The sequence below is a fragment of the Aquila chrysaetos genome, chromosome 20 (assembly GCF_900496995.4).
Source record: "Aquila chrysaetos chrysaetos chromosome 20, bAquChr1.4, whole genome shotgun sequence".
NCBI lineage: Eukaryota > Metazoa > Chordata > Aves > Accipitriformes > Accipitridae > Aquila > Aquila chrysaetos.
In genome coordinates, this window is record NC_044023.1 from 11,676,893 (window position 1) to 11,702,700 (window position 25,808).

General features: G+C 38.8%; 1 protein-coding gene across 5 annotated transcripts in view; it reads right to left on the reverse strand.

The window, feature by feature from the left end:
- Positions 1–24,559, reverse strand: part of EEFSEC (eukaryotic elongation factor, selenocysteine-tRNA specific) — a 132,435-nt gene extending 107,876 nt beyond the window's left edge. Inside the window, exon 1 of one of the 5 annotated variants that reach the window (XM_029995964.2) lies at positions 24,461–24,559. In XM_029995964.2, the coding sequence (XP_029851824.1) occupies positions 24,461–24,554 (94 nt within the window). In that variant the 5' untranslated portion in view covers positions 24,555–24,559. Of the gene's footprint in view, positions 1–21,039; positions 21,339–21,417; positions 21,748–24,460 lie in introns of those variants that run through there. The other 4 variants (XM_041118757.1, XM_029995963.2, XM_029995965.2 and 1 more) reach the window with 4 other exon arrangements.
- Between the last annotated feature and the right edge of the window lie 1,249 nt (positions 24,560–25,808).

Sequence of the window (25,808 nt, forward strand, 5' to 3'; positions counted from 1 at the left end):
AACTACCCTGAAGATCATGAAACGCATAGAGACCCCCAAGACACACACGAATCAACACCTTGATCACAGAGATTTGCTACTAGATTCTCTTCTCTCCACCTCTGTCAATTCAAGGACACTAATCTTACAGTGCACCTGCAGCTTTAGATAGCTCAAGGAACACCAATAAGAAATTGATTTTAAACCTTGTACAGATCAAGAGCATATTTCTATGAGACTAACAAAAATAAATTTTCTTGAACAATTCTGCAAGTCACTAGTCCAAAAGTAAGTCTCCAATTCATCAGATTCTAAATCATTCTTCTACAAAAAAGAAAATCCAGTTTGCATGTAAAGCTAGAAATAAATTAATGTGATTCTACTCTTAAAGCATTTCAAGCTCTAAGCTACCTTGTCTCTGTCTTTGAAATAAAGTATCCAAAGGTCAGGGACCCCACAACAAGGAGCCTGTTTCGTACTAAAATCCCCTACTATTATGCTTTTTAAAACACTTCACACAACGCACTGTCCCAACAGAAGAGTTATAGTAGTCTGTGGGAAGGTTCATGTACAGCTCTCGGATATGTTCCACCTAAGGATGCTGAACAAGATTTTTATTAAAGAAATTAAGAGTTTACATTTTTCTTTTTCTTTTTTCCCCTCCCCTCAAAAAAAATTAAAGACTGCTAGGGGCAAAGAAAAAAAAGCATTCTTTAATTTTCTCTTCACCCTCCACAATACTGAAATAACATCAGTCAGGGTTATAAACATCTGTAATTGCCAGGGGAATGTACAATACATTCAGAAACTCCAGGCCCACATATCCTGTAGCTCTGCACTTCACAAACAAAAGGTTGGGGAAAGAAAGAGGGGGTGGGGTACAGGGAATAAAGGCTTAAAGATTAAAGTCACAGGCAGAGACAGACGGCTCCGTTTTTTAATAACTGAAAACACGAGTTGTGCCTGAATGTGCTCATTGTTTTATGGTGGGGGGGAGAGTCTACGCATGCTGGACTGGCTGGCGACAGAACTGCCTTTGCATCAAAAATAAGATTTACAAAAAGGGGAAAAAAACCAACACCAAACCTATGCCCTAATTTCCCCTCTTGTAATGGTTAATGATGCATTCAGGTAGAAATCAACAAATTATCCCACCTTGCCTTTATTAAATTGGGGAAAACTTCATGACTAGAAGAAGTACCTGATTGCAACAGCCTAACAGACATGACTGAAGAGATGTCTGAAGGCTTTATGCTGTGAAGGAATACAGACTATGACAATAACAGCCAACATAACAAACAGGCACATCTATGAAACAACTAGCTTATAAATCAATTCCTGATAGTTTATTTGCACAATAAAACCAGTGCTGCAAGGCTAAATTATGTGATCTAAGCAGATTTTTATATGGATTCAAGAAGCTTAGCTGTCATGAGGAAGTTCTTAAATCCATTTTTAAAATATCAGCTATGCTTTTAGTGAACAAAAAGGTTCACGAGTTGCATTCACTTCAGCCACTAAAAAAAGTGGTTCACTTAAAATGTTGCATTAGAACACTGAAAAATTGAAAATGTGTGGTTTAGGTCAAAAATCTAAGAGTACAAGATGCTTACGGCAACTCAATGTCCATGATTACATGTGTATATTATTTTAAAATTCCATGATACACAATTTTTATATGGGCAATTTTTACTCTAAAAGGGGAAATCCTTATCATGATTTATTTCAGTCAATATATTTTTGTGGGTTATGTCCCACCAGTGCCCAGGAACCCATCTGAAGTTGAACGCAATGAGTCCAGTTCCACTGCCAGATGCCAATGGACTATAGGTAAACAAGCAGTCTAAACAAACACACAAAAAAACCATATAGATCATTCTTTCAGTTTTATTCTAATCTAGCCCAAGATGTTACTATAACAGAGCTTTTGTTTTACTGTAATTTTTTTTTTTACCTGCCAGCTTTGCTTTAAATACAGACAGAAAGGAGATAATTCAACAAGACAACAGGCTCTTTCATCTAAAACCATAAGACTCCCAGTCATAACTTCTTGGGGAAGCCTAAAATAAGGAGCAGGGAGGCACACAACAGGAGTCAATGAAAAGTAGTCTCCTGCCTGAAGCAAGCATGCTGTGCAGGGAGGAATCAGTGGCCACAATACACAGCTCCTTGGCCAAAAATGTCAGACCTGGAATGCTCCAACTATCATCCCCTCTTTGTTGATGCAACACTTTTGCATCATCAGCCACTGGACGTCTTGTCAAGATTAAAAATATTGTGGAAAGTTACTGTGTGTTTAGCAAAGAAAAAAAAAAAAAGACAGAGTCCATGTTAGAAAGGGAGGGGAAAGGAAAAGCCGAAACATGAGCTCATAAGCCTGTTATGGAGGATAAAGGCAGGCTTTGTTTTACTTTATTCATACCAAGTACGAACAAGAGACTCATCACTGTTTTGAGCTCGAACTGCAAAATTTGTTTTGTATGCAGTACTGCCAACTTTTTTTTCCTCACATAACTAAACTACCCCTCTTTCTCAAAAATAGCTTCTGCTGATGCTCTGATCAAGTATTTAAGCCTAGATGAAATCTGTGTAACAGCAGAGACTATCGTTCCACCCATGCTATAAATTTTGACACTTCAGAAGCACATACAAAGGCATTCTTATATAGCAAAGACAAACCTTGGTTATACAAATGAGACTGTTCTGAAGTTCTCATACACACAAACAAGTTAATTAAAATTAAAATATATGAATATTTTAAAAAAAATCACTTGGATATCTAGCTACACTAAGAATTAGGCAACAGATATTAAATTGGAGATACTACTTTGGACAAGAAGTATTAATTTTCTTTAAACTTTCAAATGCAGAAGTCAGGCCAAAAATACAACGCAGTGTTTAAAAAGTACAGTGTTTGGGAGATTAAAGGAAAAAAACACTAGTAAAAAAAAAAAAAGGTCTGTCCTCTGACAGAAACACTACCCATCAGTGTTGTCTCTAAAAGAGCTCAAGGGTAATAGTAAAAGGCAGCAAGGGAAAGCACAGTCTGGATTCTAGTTTCTTGCTCTTAGGAAAAGGCGAAGAGGGTGGTAATTTACCATGTACAACCAAATTGTACATGAAAGTTTAAAAACAGCCAATTAAAGCTAACATTATGGAATGGAACTGAGGGTCTGAGTGGAATGCATTAGACATGCATTCCACACAATGGCTCCAGAGTCCGCCTGCGAGGCAGATACTGTACAAAGGGTCAACAAGTTCTTCTCAAAGGGAACCCCAGCTTTGACCAGGAGCCATGACAGCTTGCCCAAAAGATGAACATAGTGCCCAGCTGCAGAATGACATCAAGGCTGTAGAGCTAAGTAACACCTGGTCATCACCTGCATTGACAGAATACTATGGATAGAGTTTGAAAAATTATGTCAGTCAAGGAAGGGCAAATCTCACTACGATTAAGAATCAAATGGAGGGGAAAAACAAAGGACAAACCCACAACAACTAACAGTAATAAACATGCCTATTTCAGTTTAAATCTCCTACACAGGTCTCTCATACGTTCAGCTAGAGCTTTGCTTCTCTATCAAGCAGTTCAATCTAGAATGACTAAAAAAGCTACCAATATCTAGTGGGAAGTTAGAAAAGAAAGAAGACTACCTCAAGTTACCAGGACTATATTACATTTAGCCTTCAGAGTCTTCTGTACTTTGGAGCATGGTAAACCCCAATTTTGATACAAGTTTCTCAATTTCTCTGACAGTAATGCAGAAAATTGTTGCACTGGTATTCCTGCTGCAGCATGTAACCAAATGAAAAAATATAGATAGAAGAACAATTATATTACTCCTCATGTCATGTACGTCAACATACAACTCCATCCATATGGAAACTGGGAAATTCATTCAATTTCATGATACACAACTCTACAAGACTTCTAACACTAACACTGTAACTTCCAAACCTTCACCATCTCCAAAAGCCAACAACAATTATAACCCTTACGAGAAAAGCAGTGTTGGGTCAAGAATGAAAAATATATCCACATTAAAAAAAAACAAGGTTGTCCTCAAGAAAGACACCCTGCAAACAATCTCAGTTTTATTTCAAGCACCTCCATTACTACACAGCTATAGCAGTATGGTACATGGAAAGAAAGAAATCTCTAAAACAAATCAGTCCCAAACAATTAAATTAAGAATGCCAGCAGTGGGGAATAGGATACTTTCATTCTCTGCACTGTGCACAGATAATCAGAGCCAGAGTAAACAGCAATATTTTGGAAGACAAATTTTTCTGGAGTCTAGCCAGCAGTCAGTTAACCTGCCTTGCTGCAATGCTGAATATTAGGTGCTTTGTTAACTTACAAATTTCAGATGAAGAGATCAGAAGCTGAAGAGCTAATGCTGCCATTAAATTGTTCTTGCTAAGGTTTTAAGAGTTAATACTGCACTACCAAGGTAAGTTTTTATATGCAAAACCACTGCAAACTTATCACTTGAAACCAACCTCAAAGCAATGATCTATTAGTTTATACTCAGTTCGCTTCAACAGAGTTTTTAACATTCACAAAGACTGTACCTTCTGTTTGTTTTAAAAGATAAATCTGACTCGCCACTCAAATTCCAGAAAAGATTTATTTTGTACTCAGTTTTCTGGCCTTCAGTCCATGGCAGACATCAGGTTCTGACTAACAATTCAATATCAAATCATGACAATAAGCATTCTGCATAGCTTGTCATTCCACTAAGTCACATCCCATTGTGCCAAAGAATCTTCTCCAAAGAAGCCATTATCAAGCATATCGTACTATTTTATACTTCCTGCCAGACCAACAGAAGAGCTTTTGACAGTGTATTTATTTTCATTTAAATTTTTGCTGACTAGTATTACACAAGATACACACCTCATCTCAGAGTAGTCCCAAGGGGTCAACAGTCATGTAAATCTCACATCCCAGTACTTCAGGACAAAACAGCGTATCCAGCATGTTATCATTTATCTAAAATGCCAATGCTACAAGCACTCCAGATATTGCAGATTGTATGGTATTTGTGTTTCACATTAATACATTCTCCACACAATTAATAGAAGTCCACTGTAATATAAAAGGTGATGCTCATTGCAAAGGAGAAAAGCAGTGCAGAGTTTAATTACTAAATAAAACTAGACACAATACTTGCCAAGATTAGAATTTATACTGTATTAAGAGGGGCCAGAATTTAATGATCTATAACCACACAGAGATAAGAGACAGTAGCAATGCTTGAGTAAATGTTTTCAACAGCATTAATAGGAGGGAAGGTGAAAAAGCTAAGCCATCATGACTTATAAACAGATGGCTTTTTTTAAAAAAATTGACAGCAAAATAAGTGCTGTAAAAAGATATTCCCGAATTTCACTGGTAGAATATTAGTGTAAAAAAAAAATTTTAAATGCTTTGAATTATTTACTTCATTACTTAAAAAAAGATACTCCTGTGAACAAAGCTTTGCAGCCAACTAAGGAGCAAAATATAGAACTGTTCTGAGTTTGTACTGGTTTGGACCTTAATCCTGCAAACTCCCTTACAGAGAACTCCTATGAGGCTGCATGGATGCAGATCACCTAACTGGGCTCCGAAACATTACTTCTACAAAGCCACAAGCTTGCACGGCACTTCACAGATAAACACAAAACAAGGCCCCAGCTTTACAAAGCTCACAAGCTAAATTTAGAACAGTTGCTCCCCAGAACAATGAAAACATTTTAATCTCGGACACAGCCAGGTTATTTTATTGCTTCAAGTTTTATGCTTAGAAAAGTATAGATCTTGTGAGATGAACATGCAGAAACCATCAACACACAAAAACAGTCCTTTTATCTCTAAAACCCCTCATAATTAAAAAAGTTTTCTATTAGATATTTTGAAGAATCTCAAAAGGTGAAGTTGTTCAACACAACCCTGCACAGTAATTTCACAGTACAGCTCAAATTTTATATCAACCTGAACATGCTTAGATTTTCATAGATATTTCAGAATAATTCAGAGCAAGTCCTCCAGCATTTTCTCTAGGATGAATGAACAACTGAATAAAATACAAGTGTTGACTCAAAAGCACAGGCATTTTACAAGTAGTAGTGGCAGTTTGTGTAAACTAAGTTTGTGAGCAATAACATCTGTTGGTTAAGTAAATCATCACTCAAGATCAAAACCTTCATCAAGACCAGAGCTGTGCTTCTGTGACCAAGAAGGGTCATCAGAAGAAAAAGTACGACAGGTCTCCCAGCTCTGCATCCCACGCTCACCCTCCTATGTTTCATTTGGTAATTAAGAACCACTTCTTCTCTCCTAAAATCTAAATTTCCAAGCTAAAACAGAGGCTGACAACATCCCCAGGGAAGTGGGAAGAAAGCCTACAGAAAACAAAGTCTGCTCAGAATACACATTGCTCTGCCAAGCTCATGTGACCAGCTCTCAGGAATGCTGGCACTGCTCAAGTTATTCAGTGGAAATACGCAACAAACAGACTAAGAAACCCAGATAAACAAGAAAATAATATGGAGTGCAAAGCAGTAATGCTTCTAGTCCAAAGTTTGCCTTACCTATAAATTTGCATTTCACTGTTTAAAAATGGAGCAACGTAACCAGCACGTTTCAAGAGACCACTAGTCACAGCAAAAATTAAAAGAGCAGCAGCTACAGGCACCGAGCCATCACTATCTAGCTTGGATGGGATTTTAGAAATGAAGTGCCCAGAAATCCAGCAAAACCATCCACACTTTCTAATCTAACCTCCGTGATACAATTTCTCAGGTGACTAAGAGAAGAAATTCCTAAGCAAGAAAACAAAACAGTATCAGAAGTATATCAAGAATATCTAAAGATTACACACTTTCGTCTTCACGGAAACCCATTCTTAGATGCTTTTGCCTTGCAAGATTTTTTTATATTCTTAACTATTACTTTTCACATTTTATTAAGTCTTGTTTGCAATTCACATCTTCTAGGCTCAGAGAGAACAACAGATTCTAAATTAAACTTTCTGACAGCAAGAACTGGAATTACAGAACAAGGGATGGAAAAATCAGAATGAGAATTTCATTCCAAATTAACTTAAGTAAATATGCTTCATTTGTTATCTAGCCACTTCAGTCTTCACATCAAACGATGGAATCATATAATAATAAAGAAAGAGAGGTACAAAGGAACTGTATTAAGTATATTCTTACTGACAATTTACTACAGACTTAAATTTTGTTAGAAGAGTTCATTAAAGTACTTCCAATAAATTATTTTTATTAATTATGTTTAAAATGTCACAGTTAATTTTATCCTCAAAAGCAGTTTATCTTGCCATTTTGTAAAAAAATATAACATTGAAATAAAGTGTATGAAGAGGAAAAAAGGTAAGTAACATAGGTACAGAAAATGAAATAGTCTTTAACGACTGGTCTACATGAAAGTAGAAAAAATTAGATAAAAAACACATAGATGGATTTTTTTTCCTCCCTTACTAAAGTAATACTAGCATCTGCTTACATGATCTTTATCTCTAGAATGCCCTGTCAAGCAAGGTACACATTGGGTGTGGGGAGGAGACCTGACAGACCACAAGGGGAAAAAAAATTATTTTTTTTTTTTTTTCAATTTGCTTATTTATAGTCACGATGTTTTAAACATGCATAATGTTCTCTGTTACTCAGAAAAATAAGAGTTAAGTGTACGATGAGAAGCTTTGCCTCTCTTATTGAGCTAGATTCTATTGGTCCAAGGAAAATTAAATCACAACATATCAGAGCATACAAGTTTTAGGAAGGGCTTTACCAGCAAAATGAAAACTTTGAAGTTTTCAGTACCAAGAGATAGCACCAACAATCTATTCCCTCTGCAGCAGCACTGGGCAGGCAAAGAAGCCTATTTCATTTCAGTTCTGTTAATAAACTAGAACTCAAGCTTGTCTACTGTTGAATCTGGAAGCAAACTGAATACATAATTTTAAAACATACAAACAAAAAACATGAAACAAATAGAAGTGAAGCAAAGGTGGGTTATCTGCAACCCTACTCCCCCTGCCACAAACCACTCCACCTCACAGTCCACCAGTGCCCACCTAATTTAATCCTATCCAGCTATGACAGAAAACAAACTAGGGCAGCTTTTAACAGTACTGAGGTGCTTTTTTCTTCTCCTCCCTCTTACTTGTACAGGAAAGGACAACATAAGTATCAAGAAATTGCTCTTCAACCCCATCTTCTACTGCACTGTCCCTCTTTTCCTTCTTCCCCCACTCCCCTTAAGGAAAAAAAACAACAATCTTTTAATTAGTTTCTGGAACTGCCAACTTATGAACATGGAGAAAAATCCATTCCAACTACAAGCTTCAAAGATCAGCCTGCTACACTGCTCATTCCCCTGCACCTGAAAAGCGCATACCATGAACAAATGATGTCCACCAGACAAAGACAAAGCCCAGAAGTGGACTTCAGAACAGAGTTTCTGAAAGTTCTAAAGGGGGGGGGCTCGTATTTTCCACTTTTCTTCAAAAAAATCAGGTAGGATTATCAGATTATCATTAAAAACAACGCCAAGGCTATAAACCCCTCTCCACTGCTTTCTTGCATGTTCTTACATGGCAAGCAAAAAAAACATCTGCTGAAATTGCCAGGCATCAGCCAAATTCAATAAACCAACACTATCTCTAACTGTAAATGCATCACTAAGATAAACGAATGCATAATTGAAGAGTACTAATCACTGCTTAATGAAAAGCTGGAATCACTAAGAAAGAATACAGCCTTGGTGATTAAAGCTCTTTTTTTTTTTTTTAGTTGCTCAGAGCTAACAGAAGGAGAGAGAGAGATTACAACTCAGGCATTTTAAATATTTTGCAATGATCACTACCACTTTGCAGCAAACCATATTTTCCAGAATGTATTTAATTTTAAAAAACTAGCTTGATAGGCTATTTTGCTGACCTACTACAAAGTCATGTCTGCCACCTATAAGGTAGTCGCCAAGCATCCTGTATTTCAATCATGACTGTCAACCGCACAACACGCTGCTTCTTATGGCAAGTTCTGATAAACGCACTGTTTCAGCTGAGCTGATCTTGGCTGCTTTTATTGCATCTATACTGTAATATGCTTCTGACCCCTAAATTAATTATTTTTTGGTTTTTTAGGGAACATCAGACCCCAGGTTAGCATCCTCTTAGCAGAAACACATTTCTCATTCACAGAACTTATTTATTCCACTTCTGAACAAACAATGCATAAAAGGGAACTTACACGGGCTGGGACAAAAGTACAAATCTTTCATGGAAAGCATAACAGCTTCCAAATAGAGTAACAACATCCTCAAAATACATGCATTTTGATGATTTCATCCGGGTGAACTACTTTGTTCCAACTGCTCCTATATAAGCCTATAAGTTACTGCAAAAACTTTAAAAACAGTATGCATAAGCTTTGAAAGGATACTGTCAACTAATTTAAATTTCACATTAGTTAATTCTGTTTTTACCTAGGATTGACTCAATGATATGCAAAAACATACAAAAAAAAAAATCCATAAACCTGACATCACTTTACATGTGGTCTACAGTTTTCTTAGCTACAGTCTACCATTTTCTTAATGGGACAAAAATAAAGATCTTTAAAATTCAATGGGAAAAAACAGGTACAGTAACCAAAATAACTTCCAACCACTGCATCGATTTGACTTTTTTGTTTGTTTGTTTAGAAACAGTGTTCTTTTAAGAGAAGTTAAGGACTCACTGGTTTCTTGGTGCAGGGTGGGTAATGTATAGAAGGGTGCATTTGAAAAAAACAAAAATTTATCTTCACATTTGATTTGTTTGGCTTTAAATTACAAAAAAAAACATTAAACCCCTCAAAAGCAGTGCTGGCTATTACCAGAATAATCCATTATTTCATACAGTAAATAAAGCTTCAAAACAAAAACACATTTAGGGACACAGTGAAAAAACACCCAAACACCCACCCACACACAATTTGTTAGTGAATACAGTTCCATAATGAAAACACATCTGGAGATGAACTTTCTGTAAAGACTGGATTTTCAACCACTGGTTTGGGTTTTTTTTGGGGGGTGGGGGGTTGGTTTGGGTTTTTTTGTTTTGTTTGTTTTTTTGTGTTTTTTTTTTAAGAAATTAGCTTAAGTTCAAAACTCTTTCCTTCCCTTAACCAAAAGAATATTTTCTCCATGCAAAGTTTGGTACAGTTCGATTTAATCAAAGATACATTTTTTTAATATTGCCCCTAGATGCACTATACAGCACCATAGACAAGTGAATCTCTTTCAACAAGATATTCCAGTTAAATAGCAATTTTGGACAGAAAAAGCTAGCATTACTGGATATCATAACACACACCAGAAAGAGTAAAGGGAGAGCTCAATTACAAACACATGGGTAAACATCACCAGCCACCACAACTTTATCACAGCACTCAAAACAATGGGAGGATCTCAGTTGTTAGTCAGGTGAAAAGTCTACTCAGGGAAAGAAATACAAGTTGGTCCCTACCACAGGGTGAAAACCTATCACACAGCAAGCAAACTAGAAGAACAAAACTATTTCTTTAAACAACTTCCTTAGGGATGCCCAACTTGTGACTTTTGAACATTTAACAATACTGTTATTACGCCATACACCAAGATAACTATTATCAACAATTATTTCAAGCTTTTTATTATGGATTTTATTTATATGTAAACACATGCATATAGTTTTGGTGTAAAAACTTGCTTTTCAGGCTTTAAGGTATTTTAAAATGATACATAGTATCATATTATCTGAATCTATAATATTGCCAGACAGCAGCCAAAGTTTCAGTGTTATATGCGCAAAGCTGGTCCCTTAGGTGAATAGCACTGTTGACACTTGGGATTTTTTTGTTGTTGTACTTTTCAATACTTTGAACTGAATGCTCATTGTCTCACTTGATATCATGGAAAGATTCTGATGCTGAGTGCTTTTAAGAATGATGATGTTTGGGGGTTTCTTTAGTCTCTAAATGCAGCCTAGACACTTAAAATTAAGTACCATTTGAACCATTTTTCTTATTCTCTGATTAAATGCCTCTTGGACAGTTCTTCCAACATCTTTAAATGATAGTTTATAAATCAGAACAAGCTCCAAAAATTTTGTACTTAACACACAGCACATGATTTTTTCATAAATCTTCAAAGAAGTTAGGGGAGAGTATGGTTCCAAAGTTGCATACATACAGAACTGCACAATAAAATCAGTAATACAAAATACTTACCTGAATTTTTCCCTCACACAGCAACACTGATGCACACGTATATCCTAATTTTGCAGACTTGGGCAAGCTACGTCTATAAAATTGTGCGCAATTTTTTCATATCCACATTCAGGCACACTTACATTCAGTTCCTCCACAACCAGCACTACCATACTGGTGTCATCATTCAAGCTGCTGAACACCTTCAGTAAACACTGAAGCGTGAGTAAGGGTTAACAGCAACACTTGCTGATAAGTCCTAAGCCCTTTGCAATATGGGGAAGACACAAGTCCAGCATTATTTCATGGCTGCACTAAGTTAGGAGCTTACCCTTGAAACAGATCATTCACAGAAGCCTACCTCAACCCATATTTACTATTTCCCCTTCTCTCCTATTCCAACAGATGACCAAAACACACGAGCTGCTACCACTCTCCTGATTGAGAGGTAGTAATCATCTGACAGTGGATGACTGCTGAATGAGAGCAGCACAAACCCCACAGAGGACTGAGACATGCCACTATTACTTTAGATATATACTTTGAGCCGCACTTTAAATCACTTCACATACTAGAATATCAGCATGGATAACCACTGCCAGAACATGACACAGAATCCCCTGAAGTCAACCACAGGTTCAGGTAATCATGACCTCCCTTTTTACAACATAAATGCATAATTTCCGCACCCCTCTTTGATGAAGGGACCACAGACTTAAAAAGAGGAAACAATTACAGTCATTAGAATTTCACCCAAGCATGAGATTTAATCTCAGGCCATGGTCTTGCCAATGGCTGTGGGGGTCTCAATGGAGACAAAATTGCTCTGTGGGAGAAAAAAAAATGCCTCGATGATGACATTAGTCAGCAAGAGAGACTGAGCTTTGTCTTCCATCCAACAGCACAGTTAAATACAAGGAAACCATTTTCCCTCCCCCTCTTCTTGATCCTAAAAAAGAAAACTACAATAATTTTGCTTCTTTCTCCGAAATGCAGTTTTTGCATGCTTTGGAAACTTTCTTCTCCAAAGCAATACTGCTGGAAGGGAAGTCTTTAATATAAGAAAAGTAGATTTAAACATGAATAAACATCTATGACAAAGAGACATTTCCCCTTGCCTATCCTGGTTAATATAATTGCACAGTTCTATCAACAATTCTCAAACACTTCTATAGCTTTTCCTTACCCAACAGGTTCTCAAAGACCATTCCAAATTTTACATATACAGGAATCATCTCTAAAATATGCTCACCTGCTCTACAATACATTTGAAGGAAATATAAGACCAGTAAAACTTTGCCAAACAAGTCAAGGTTCCACAATTAAAAAGAGCACCTGAGATCTGAGAGTACCAGCTACTCTTATGTGCTAACCATACGTTGCATCCCAAATAGGACACAAAATAAAGGAAAACTTTGGCACAGAAGACAAGAAAGTGCTACAGTGGATTCGATTAAATACACTTTTCTGGCACTGCAGAAAAAGCAGATCTGCAGTGGACAACACAATATTCATGATCCTTCTATGGCATGAAGTAAAAGAAAGTAAGAAGTTTTTAAACAAAACCATAAACCCAAATGAATCATCTCTTCTCTAGAACCTGAGTGGCCTGGATTCTTACTCAGGTCAACTTTTCCTATAAATCTCAAAATTCAAACTTTACTATCCCTTATCATCCTTTAGCCCCACAATGCTCCTGAATACAATTTATTAATTTTTGTTTAAGCTATCCTCTCTATTTCATTTCCTTTTCTTCCACTACTCACCAACTCATTCTCCTGTTACATTCAACATATATATATATATATATATTCGTTTGTCTGGTTGCAACCACCCTTAGTGCTGGTAATGCTGATAATTACAATCTAATGTAGAATTAATCAGCTTAAGTTTGAAACAGAGATTGTAATTCAAATTGGAAGCCAACACTAACCATTTCATGTTCACTCGAAGAGATTAGATAGGCTGTGCAAGAACATTTTGGTAGAATAACTGATAAGGAGATGGGAAATAAGAATTATTGGTATTTACTTAGCCTGAAATGCTTTTTGGAAGCAAACAGTTTAAAGGAAGCACTTCAGAATGGCTATTAAATCTGAATTTTACAGATAGCACGGAGAATATTTTCTCACAGAATGCACTGTATCTTTGCAATCATAGCTATCGTACGAGCTGTTCAAGTCTTTCTTTGCGGGAGCTCTCACTCAATTTTGCTCCGTTATGAGCTGTGACCCACAGAACACAATGCATTCAAGAATCCAGCTGGAAGTTACCACCACAGAACATCTGTCCTTGCTTTTCAGCTTGCCAGGCCAAACTTAGGGTTCCCAGACAGAAAACAACTAGCTGCCACACAGAGAAACAACTTTTTATTCCACTTAACGGACTTTAACAATGACAATGCGGGGGTTTGGTTTGCTTGCTTAGCTAGAAGATGTCGCATGTCTGCTTTACAATTGTAACCTAGATTTTTCCATCTGCATTTTGTTTTTCTAGGGGTTTTGATAAACATTACTTTACAACAGTCATCCAAGAACATACATTATTACTTCTAGTACAAACAAAAAAAACAGAGAAACATATTAAGGAAGCTAAGTTCATGGCTCCATCAAGCTAAACTAGCTATTAGAAGTGGGTTCTATACAAAAGCAACGTATCATTCAACTTATATCCAGCATCTACTAATTGAAGACAACTTCTAAATCAAGCTGTAGAACAAATACAGTAAAACCTTATTAAGCCAATTTGTTGATTAGTAGACCACTGAATTGCTGAATTGCACTATTTAGCAAGCAAATGTATCCATCATCAGTAAAAATATTACTTCAAAAAATGTGCTTTAAATTTATTTTGACAAGGGTAATTTTAACTATAAACATGCCTCATATTTTACAGCAATTTGTTCTAGATTTTATGCAGGTATTTATAAGACTTCACTACATTAGTTGGTATTTAAAAACATCTAAAAATGGATTAATAAAGCTTGACCACTCTCCCAAACAGCTTACAAAACAATTTCAAGCAAGGAGAAACGTGAAGCAAAAGTGAAATGAAAGGGCACGTGGTTATTTGATGAATGCTTGCACACAGTATGATGGAACAAAGAAATTCTGTTTTTAAATCAATAGAAAGAATGATCAAACAGACTTAGTACCATTTCAGTGCTTGGTTATTATGTTTTCCTGAGAAGCTGTCAGGTTTTTTGTCAAATAATGAAGTGTGAATTAGCAGTTTTGTTGTATCCAAACAAGTATGCAAACAACCACTCAAAAGCTTTGTAGAAAAATTGTCCTATATTAGCAAGAGACAATTTAACATTCAAACAAGGTTCAATAAAGCCATTCTTATTTAACAATCTACATTTAAGATTTAGAATTCAATTATAAATCACATCTTCAGAACAAGATATGCACTTTTTTTTTTTTTTTTTTTTTTAACTGAACACAGGAAACAGTACATTTCTGACAGGATCCTAACAAGAAGTAGAAGAGAATGTGATTATTCACTATAACTTTTAAGATGAGAAGACAATGGCTCTCTTGCTCCCTTTTAAACTTTTCAACCCATGAAAGGAAAGGGAGACTCTTCCTGCTTTGCTCTCTCATATTACTTAAAAGTTGATGTATAGTTTAGGAGCTTGTTGAACCTGTGTAACTTTAATAGGGAAATGGACTTCAAGTCAAAAAAGCCCAAGAGGGCATAGAATAGAAATAGTAGCAACCAAGTAGACTAGTCTCACTGTCACATCACTCAAAAAGCAATACTACACACAGAAGTGAGAAGTGATACATAATAAATGGAAAGTTAGAACCATTAAAGTTATGATACAGATTGATAAAAATTCCACATGAAGACCACTATTTTAAAAGTACCCTGATACACACATAGAAAACAAGTTTCATTCTACTCAACTACTTTTGTTCGGTTATTAAATGATATGGGGTAATGGGGAAAGAAATAAAAGAATTGCATACACTAAATTCCATGGTGCCCACATCGCCAATTGCTTTACAGGTTAAACTAGATAAAACTTTCCATAAATGTAAAATTAAAAAACCAGCCCTTTTTATGTGGATGAAGAGTCATATCACTCATATGCAACTTCAGCAAAAAACAGTTGTTTTATCTCACCTGTGAGATCTCACATAATGCGTAAGACAACACCCGGTATGTTTTTATTGTTTAAGGTATAAAAAACACTGTCCAAATTGTAGATGAAATAACACTAACCTTCCTTAAAACACAGAGGATATTTTCTTCAGCAATGGGAAATTAAGCCACAGTTGCATTCCAAATCTTCTACTTAATTCTGTTTCGATTCAAAGTAAGGTCACTGCATCCACTCTGACCTGTTACCCTATGTACTTATCATTAAGATCCTGCATTGTAAGCAAATACTGCCCTCTTGTGCACTGTAATATCCACTAGACAAAGTTGCACTTTGGGGGTTGGGGAGAGGGGAGATTTTAGAGCAGCAGTATTTTTATACCAGCTGCCTTTTCTTTATGCATAGGTCCTTAATTTAAAAAGTGGCTTTCATTTAAAGTGTCAAAAATACTCCTTTAATTTGTCAGACACCTATCAGGCACCAGCCAAATTACTTAAATGAAAAAACACGACACTGTTTCAATTTCAAGAGAAAAAGTGTTTTCATTTACAGAAATAAAGTTTATTTATTTGCATTTTCAATACAAAGCAATGTCAGCAATTTACAAGCACTGTGAGCCCAACAAGTTTAATAGGGTTTAGAAAACATTCACATTAGTGCTAGTTGAACTCTCTTGGCCCATAAGTACTGCCATAACATCAACCACTACTTCAAGGCTTGTGAATATGAATTACATGAGTTGTATTTTAATATTTTTTCACCAGAACAAGGTTCATTATTATGTTATTCTCACTTCAAGCTAGCAGACAAAGTCCTCAAGACTCTCCAGTGACTTCTCGCTGACCAGAACAGTATCCACTGAACAACACAAGGCACTCTTTCCTCCAGAGAACAGGTCTCCCTTCAACATATGTACTCAACAGCAAGAGGGCTCCACATAAATTTAAGTCATCCATATATACACTCTACAACTATAAAACTCTACTTGTTTTTTCTATTCTGGATGAGTGAACAAGAACTGTATCTTCACAAAGGTGTCAAAAAGCAAAAGCTGACACTGACAGAAGTGTGTTGACACTGACAGAAGTGTCTTTTCATCACAGTAATGCAAAGATAACCCAGAGTTTACAAATCCTCTCAAAAGCTTACAACAAACTCAGCAAAACAACTAATTGTGATAAAAATACTTTTTTTGTGTGTGCTATGTTAATGTTACAAATAATCTGCATCTGATCAAATTTGAATGCTGGTAGCAAGACCACATTTCCCTTGATCTCCCAAGACTGTTTTCATTGTACTCATTTGCATCAGCAAGACATGCTTTTGCTATGCTCATTTCCCCCTCCCCAAGCTCCTGTGCAAGTTCAAAAGTCTTGGCCCCTCCAATGTACCAGGTATGAATTAATACCCTTCCTTAACAGAACACAGCAGCAAAGTGGAAACAGACACTGGCAAGGCAGTTTTCTTTGAAAGGAACTGCAGGGACAAATGGTGACAATGAAGCTCTAGTTATAAAGTAAAAAGGTCGAAGGTTCAGACAGGCATAAGGATTACAAAACTACAAGTTTGTCAGAATTCCCCCCTGCCCCAGTTTAGACAACCGGGGTCAAGCAGTAGCTCTCCAATTAAAACCCTATAAGGCTACTATGTCCTTTGAACTTCATAGAGAAAAAAGACAACTTTCTTTTTTAGAAGTTCTTTTGAGGACCCATCTCAAAATCAAACAGATAAAGGGCATCTGACAACAGCTCACATAAAACAAACACTGCAGTACCCCTTCACTGCGTGCATGTCTGGGGGGGGGGGGGGGGAAGCTAGGATGAGGTAATCATGTTCTTCTGTATTAGTGTGCTGACCCTTTGTAGGGCATGAAATTAACCATCAGCAAGTAAAAAATCTGCTACTGGTTAAACTACTTTGCTACGCAAAGTGGTCTTAAAATGAAATATGGGGATTGAATTTCTTCTGGCAGATTAACTCATATAACCTCTCTGCAGGCACCCCTTACCGCTGAACTCATTTGAGAAACTGTTCCAGACCCTACTGGATGCACAGATCTGCGACAAACAAATGTAAAAGCAACTCCTATTTTACTTTGATGACATTAACATCAGCTTTGTGGAAGATCACAGCGCCAAAAGTTAACAAAAGAACAGAAGCTTACAAAAAAAAACCCCACACAACACAGGACTGTGACAGAAACTACCCCATCTCAGTGTGAAATTTTAACAAAACACTGCTCCATCTCTATAGCAATAGAACGAAGCAGTAATGATAAAAACAGCAGTATTGCATTTTGCAGTCATTCATTCAGTGCAGAAAGCAAGCATAAGGCTGATATCTGGGGGCTTCTCACTGCTTGTGACAAGCTAAAGAATTGAACCTTAAAATTCAGTTATTCAGGTTTGTTTTCTCTGTTTAGCAAGTCAACTATGAATGGCTGTAAATACAGTATTTGTTGCATTGCTTGATACATGATAGACATACAAGGTCCTGCTAAAGCACAGGAAAAGTCTTGAAATTATTGTAAAATAGACTTCTGTTTTGCTGATCAAAAGAATAAGACAAAAAGAAATACATGACACAGTCCAAGCCATACAGCTATCCACAATAACTTAATACCTTCCTGCCACATCAGACACACAAGAGTCTGCTGTTGAAGAATAAACCAGTGTGTTTTAAATACAAGTGAAAGCCATGATGTAGTAAGTCAAGTGCCTATCATTTATTCCATTCTAACCTTGACTATCACCTTCCAGCTACAACTTTAAGAAAGCACCTTGGGTGGAACTGTCTGCAACATTTCCATTTCCCAGCATGCAGGTTAAAAAAAAAAAAAAAAATCTTTTGATTTAACATTTGATATGTTTTGTTTTCAAGGACAAGCTTTGCAAGAAAGATGTAACCACACAGAATGAAATATGACTTCCATTTTCCATTCCATTTGGTTGCTGCTGAATATTCTGCATTCATTTAATCCTAAGGTATTGTCTCTAAATAAGCATCTTGTGAGTGACTGTGAGAAGTATTTGCAAGGTCAAGCACTACCTAGTATAGCATGACAAAAATACAATACTAGATTCAGCCATGAAAAAATCCACTTCAAGAATTAGCTAGATACAGAAATGTGTTAAAGAATGGTAAATAGTATCATTTAATCTGTAAGAAGATTTATCAGCTTTGTACAGCAAAGGAATTAAACCTTAAAGCACTCTCGGAGCACAGAAAAGATGACAGAGAAGATGGAATTGGACTAGAAGATAGCCTGGGACATCATTGCTGAGAATGGCACCCTGGAAGAGAAAAGCTGAGATTTAAAAGAAAAACCCAAAACAAAAAACACTGGCTTCCCTTGTGAAGCCAGTAAGGAACTCCTCAGAAGGAACTCCTTGAGCTAGTTTCCTTGTGGGAGACCTGACCGAATAATGCTGGTGCTACCCAGCCACAGCCGACAGCGTTTCCATAAGATGGGGTCACTCAAAGGGGGAGCCAACTAGTTTACACCACCTTCAATTAAAAGAAAAGGGAGCTTCAGACAATAAGAGCATGCAATAACATACTTTCACACCTGTAGCTTCCACTGCAAAAGCTGCATGCACATGACTAACGTATGAGAATGCTACTTCAGAGCCCTCTGGAGTTGTCACTCCACCTTCTCATTCCTTGCATCCAGCTCCCTTTCCCACAGCCTCCTGTCTCTAGCTTTTCTGTAGGTTAACTCACATCTACAGCTATCACAGGACAATTTCAGAAGAGCAGTATTTTAGAGGTGTGAGAAATCTGAGGTGCAGAATAAATGTAGGAAGATAAAGTACTTTGCACTTACATTTTATTTAAAAACCTTATATATAGAAAAAATCTGTACTACCAGGGAAATCACAGATTCCATAAAAAAAAAAGTAGCAGCATTCCTGGTTGCAAAAAAACCCCTTGGAATGGTGAATCCTGAACACTCATGATTAGGAAGCAGATGAAAACAACTTAAATTTTTAAAGTATCATTATCTGAGTGGCCTGGCTTTCCATTTCTGAAGAGCTGGAAAAGTTGGCAATATTGAAATAGTGACACCTAAACACTGAAGGATGTATCCTGTTACACAAGATATGCTATACATCAGTTTGAGTTTCACCAAACCACACTAAAACTGTAAACACCTAAATAGTCCCACAGGCACAGATCAGGTTTTATCAAGGTTTCACGTTTTAAACCTGGTCATAAAAAAAGCATCCACTATCAAGAAGAAAACCCAAATGTCTAACTCTTGAAACCAAGTATTAACACAGTACTGCATTTTCTCTACAACTCTTTCTTAATACATAGAATTGCAGTAAGTCACACTAATCAAATGTTTTCACTAAGACACATAGTCACGTATAACTGGAACTAAGACAGTTTGACATGCTTATGTGTCTGATTCGCTACCTGTAAAGAATCATTTCTGCTGGGAAGAAAACTCTATCATGCCATCTAGTCCAGTCCACTGCCCACATTTTTTTCTTCTCCCAACATGGCCTATCAATAAGGAAATCTAACTAACTTATTCAACCAATGTGGACAGCTATGACTAAATGCTTTGAAGTTCTTCATAAAAACAATAGGAAGCAACAAGAAGCCTATGTATTAAACAATCACCCTAGATAAGTGTTAAAGTGATAAAAGCAGCTGTTTTTCCAAGTTTTCCCACGTCCTTTTCATGAGAAAGTTTACCCCACTCAGATTAGTTGTTTCTGGCAGAAAGGAACATCTAACTACAAGTCACTCTTCTGTACATCCAAGAAAAGTTACCATTTGCCAAAGTAAACTTTGTTCTTTAGAACATAACGAGGTGCTTGCAATTACTTAAGAATGATAGCTGACTGTAAAGTACAAAAGAAGACCAAAAGACTACAGATTTCTCCAACTGAGCACACAGCCACTCCTCCCATGCAGCTGTAGAGCACACATTAATGGTACAGACCACTTTACTGCTGTTGAAATCAAGAAATAGATAAATGTTTATTATGCTACCCAAAATAAATACAAACAATACAATGCAGTTACTGCTAACACCATTTACAAATACTACATCTGTTCAAAAGGGGGTTAAGCCATACATCCTGAAAAGTAACTTGGTCTGAACCTCAGTCTAGCTGAGAAGAAATATACTGCATTACAAAACTACCACCTAATTGACACTAAAGAGACACTAGCAGAGGAAATGCATAGGAACTGAACTTTCAGAGATCCCTGTAGTTGCAGTTTACCAACCTGTGACTACTTTAAACAGCCTGCAGCTGCAACTCCATTACATCCTTAGTCAAGCACCAAACACCTCTTAACTCTTTTCATAAGAGACGGAAGGGGGAGGTGTTATTTCTCATAGAACAAGGTGCACTAATTTAAAATGAGCTCTAATGCAAACCAGATTAACCTTCTGATATCATCTACGACGACTAAAACGGAAAGTTACTAAAATCCACAAAATTATTTCTAAACGTAAGATTATCATTTTAGAACTCCCCAGTCTCTCCAAGACAAAAGTTCGGCACGAGCCTGTCCAGCAAGCACGCCACAGCTCTCAACCACAGGGAATATCAAACTCCGACAGCTTTAACAAAAGAGAAAATAGAAATTAATACCGCCCTTAAAAACCACAAACACAAGGTCTCCGTACACAATAAAGAAAACTTTCTTTTCAAGTAAGCGTAAGAAAACCGAGCAGGCCTGACCGCCCGAACAATTCACGGTTACAAACTGCTTTTCTACGAGTACTGGCGTTTTATTGGAGGGGCAATTACGAAGAACCATAACAGAGTCCGGAGGCCTGCAAAAACCTGACGCCCCGACTCACGCCTTCCACTCGGCGGGCACGGCCAGGCAGCCGGAGACCCCGGCGCCCCGACTAGCACAAGGGAAGCTCCACAGCACAGACAGGCTGAGGCGGGCAGGGACAGCCCCGCTCGCCTCACGGCGGGAAGCCGGGACCTCGCCGAGGGCTGGGGCGCCCCGAGGCACCGGGACGGCCCCGCCGCGGCAGCACCCCGGCGGGGGGCCTCTCCGCCACCGGGGCGGGCAGGGGTGGCCACCCCCGCTCCCCCCCCCCTTACCGCCGATGATGGTGCGGATGAGGGAGGCGTGCCCCGGGCAGTCGACCAGCGTGAACTGGAGCTCGCCGGGCCCCGGGCCCAGCTGCGGCGGGAGGGCGGTGCGCAGGCAGGAGAAGCCCAGGTCCAGCGTGATGCCCCGCGCCCGGCTCTGCGGCGCCCGGTCGAAGGCGGCGGTGGAGCCGGTGGTGCTCAGCGCCCGCGCCAGCGCCGTCTTCCCGCTGTCGATGTGGCCCAGGACGCCCACGTTCACGTTGAGGACGCGGGGCGCCGCGGGCCCGGCGGCCATGACGGCGCTGCACCCGGCCGGTCCGTCCCAACAGCGCCCCTGCGGCAACGCGGGCCCCGCCGCCGCCGTTCCGCGTTGCCGCGGCCGCCGCCTCAGCCCCGGGCGGCGGGAAAACCCGTCGCTGCCCCGCCGGGCTTACAGTCGGGAGGAGCGCGAAGCCTGAGAGAAACGCGGCCTCCCCCCCGCGCGGGGCAGCTCCGCCACGCAGCGCGGGCACCCACCTCCCTCCACACGTGGGAGCGCGCCAAAATACACGTTTAAGCGCGTTGCCTCAACGGCGGGCACCCCGAGGGGTGACCCAAAAAGGCGAAAGAGCGGTCAAAGCCATCTTCAGCGCGTATTCGGCGGCCGTGCCGGCAGGGATGGAAACCCCCCAACCCCTGACAAACAGCCCTGGCTCACCTCTCGGCACCTGCTTGCGGGTGTCCTCCACCACCCGCGCGCTGCCTCTGCCAGGCCTTCTGGCCCAGGCCTCCTCATCTAGGAGAGGCAATTAAAGCAGTTTGCTTTGATGGCCACACACCTAGCAGCTGGTGCCCCCTCCCCAGGTGTGTGCCTGGGGCTCCTCGGGGCCAGGCCTGACCGCAGGAGGAGGGAGCCAAGAGAGCCCCCGGGAAAGGGGTTATTGTAACTGCCCCTGCGGCACCGGCACTCTGCTCTCGTCTTGCCCACGCTAATTAGTCGCTGTAGGGTGAGTCGCTAATTAGCTCAGCCCGCTCGCTGTCACAGCACACCTTCATTCTGCCTGTAAGGATACCCCCACCCTGGTGCCGCTGGAAGTTTGGTGCCGAGATTTGATTTCAAAGTCGCATGGACATCGCAAATTCACATGAAAAAGGCAGGTCAAGATTTGGATCGTTTGCTCTTCTTACACTTAATCACCAACATCTGGGTTTGCATAATTCATTTTCCTGTAAAAGTATGTTTATGTTGCATAGGATGCTTACTAAAAATCACACCTTTAAGGGTTTAAGAATAATCATGATTATTAACAGTGATTAAGAGCTCTCCTGCAAACCAACTGAAAAAAAAAACCAAAACAAAACAAACACAAACAAACCAAAAAACAACAGGTAGATGAGCATTGGAGAGGACTGAGAGCATTTGAGATGCTAAAGGCAGGAGCACATTTCACTGGTTCAAGGCTTTACTGATAACCCAGGAGGCACACAGGGCCAAATGCATTACACAATAAAGCTTAACACATGTGCTCTGCATTTTCAGTAGTGCCTACTAAGTAGTCCTAAGTACCATTTCAAATTACAACAGCTGTTTACAAGCCAAGAAAGCAATACTGTGTTATGGACCTCCCACAGGTGTCCAAGTAGACTAGACTTGCACTATATTCTACAGATTTTTTTTTCTTTCAGAACAGTGCTGTTGCTTTTTTGCTCTCCCTATACAGTAATATATATTGCTAATAGTATTTAGCATTCACATCTCAATAACTAATGAATGAGCCAGAAGTATAAGATGACTTGCTGAAGGTTATTCTCAGCATCACGGATTTAGGTTTTAGGCTGACTCCAAAGTCCAGGCTTTCTCTCACAAAGAAAGTTGCTTCATATAACAACAGTTTTTATATGAAAGAGTTTGCAGAGCTTTAAAGCTGGGTACAAATTACCCCTCCTTCCCAAACACACAGAAGTCAAGATGACAGAATCAATGACTCAGTGACAGGGGAAGAAAAAATAGCAGACATTCCTAGCACTCAGTGCTATTTGAGAGACACCTATCTCCCTAAAGGAAAAAAATGAACTCACAAGGAGTACTGCCAATGCACTGAGCCAGCCTGGTTAATCGCCTTCTTGAGCAGAATAGTTCAGTTTGATGGGAGCTCTGTCATGGGAGCCGAATTAAGTATAATGTCACTTTTCAGACCAAGTTCCCAGGCTTTGAATAGTTTCCCGTTAAATCATAAGGCTCATGTACACTTCATTGCCCTGAACATCTCAGTCTGTTATATCAATATGTACTTGCAAAGTGAAGGGAAAGTATACATCTATTCCCATAAGAAAAGGCCCTACGCAGTTATAATCCACACAGATATCCCTGTATCATATTACCTACTGTTTAATTCTTTTTTAGCATTAATTATTAGATGAGTTCAGAAGGAAAAGGTAGAAAAAGGTCTGATTCCAGATTTGCATTCTGAATCCAGAATTGCATTATCCAGCAGTCCTCCCAAAACATCTAAAATATCTGCCACTTTCAACAAGCTTTGTCAAAATATAGAGGTCTAAAAGTTTCTACAACTCTTGTGAAAACTAGCAATGAGGTAGAGGAGATGCCCATTTCAATGGACCACACAGTGTAAGAAGCTGCAGCAAGAGCTCAGGTGTGACATATTGTGCTTCGACTGCCAATTTACCAATGAAACAAAGAGCTGTATTTTGCTCAGACAATAACTAGAGGGATACTGGATAGAACTTACGGGACAAAAAAAAAAAAAATTTTTTTTTTTTTTTGGCTAAGGAAGGAAGATAAAAATCCACAGGAAAATGGATTTAATTTCACTGCTCACATAAAAATGGTGGCATTTTTATTTTATAAGCTTATACTCGTAAGTGACCTGCAAGAAAGAGGGGTGTCAGATAGAAATGTGGGTTTGTTCTTATTTTTCTTCCTTTAGACACAGCAAAGACTTGCAACTCTCTAGCTAAGGAAGGCAGTTGCCCTTGTGTGGGGAGGGGGGGGAAACAAACACTTAAATTTGCTACAATGTCTACAGTTTTGCTGTTACCACTCAGAACATACCTCTCTGTCTCCAGAATTTTACAGTCTGTGGATCTGACTTTGCAAGGTAACACTCTAAGGCACAGCTCTTTGCAAGCTTGATCAGGGTGCACATGGTACCTGTGAAATGAGTACACTTACATCACTAATATCATGGAGGAGAAGTTTGATAAACAGAGACATAAGCACTTTTATTCGGTGTTTAGAGAGGTCCGTTCTGTTAGCTTACAAAGTTTTAGAATTAATTACAGATTTGGAAATTAAGATATGGCATTTGTTAAGATTTATCACTCCTATTGCTTTGACGAAGAGTAGGAAAAATCTTTCAGTTTCTTTTGCAGGAAACAAACAGAACAATCCCCCCACACACAGACCCACACAAGTCTTGATATTACTAAGATGGAGAAGGGAACATGGCAAAATTAAAGAATCCCAGCTTCTCCAGATTTTTCTATATCCCTCATGAAGCAAGCAGTTTATAGCATTTAGCTGTTTTCCTTGTTTTCCCCTTAATACACCATTCCCCTTCCCAGTTGTTCTCTCCTATACCAAATTTCTTCCTTAAAAAGTGTTCACTTTAATTGCTAAAGTTTATGGACTCATGGGAGAAAGGGCAGGAAGTCAGACTTTTGGGATAGGGTAAAAATGTAAAGGTCATTCACACACTCACACACACATACTCTCTCTCACTCCAAAAATAATACACTATTTGACAGTTTCAGGATTCAGCATGTCCCATTGAAATTTGAAAGCTTATGTGAAACTAGGCCACGTCCTGTAACCTCAAACATTTAGTCTAGGAAAACAGCTCTCAAGTCTCCAGCTCCCACATCGGGTATCGCATGACGTCTGTGCCAAATAGGAGACCTCAGACAGGGGGGCAAAAGAAACGTTGGTAAAATGAGTTGATTAAACCTGGGGAATAACAGTTCAGACTGTTAGTGACAGGTATTATTTTTTCTGGTTAACTGGCTAGTGAAATATTAAATTATACTCAAAGCATCTATAACATGAGATGGGCAGAACAGTGAAACAACCTAGTTATGTTCCATCTGGTGGCACGGACAAAGGAGAAAGATGACTTGTGCTTTGCAATGAAATTATTTTACCCTCCCCCTCTAATGTGTTAATTATTCAAAAATCACAAAAATCATGTTAAAGTTGAGGTTCAATATTTCCTCATACTGATGCATCATAACTCATCAGACACCAATTATAAAAGATATTTAAGCTATTTAAGTTCAGTTCTAAACCTTCCAGTAGCTCCACTTGTAGTCTGCTCTTTCTGGGGAATAAACAATTAATCCTGTGTGGTCTAAAGGATTATTGTTTATTTTCCCTCACCCAAATGTACTCTTCTCCCCCTCTT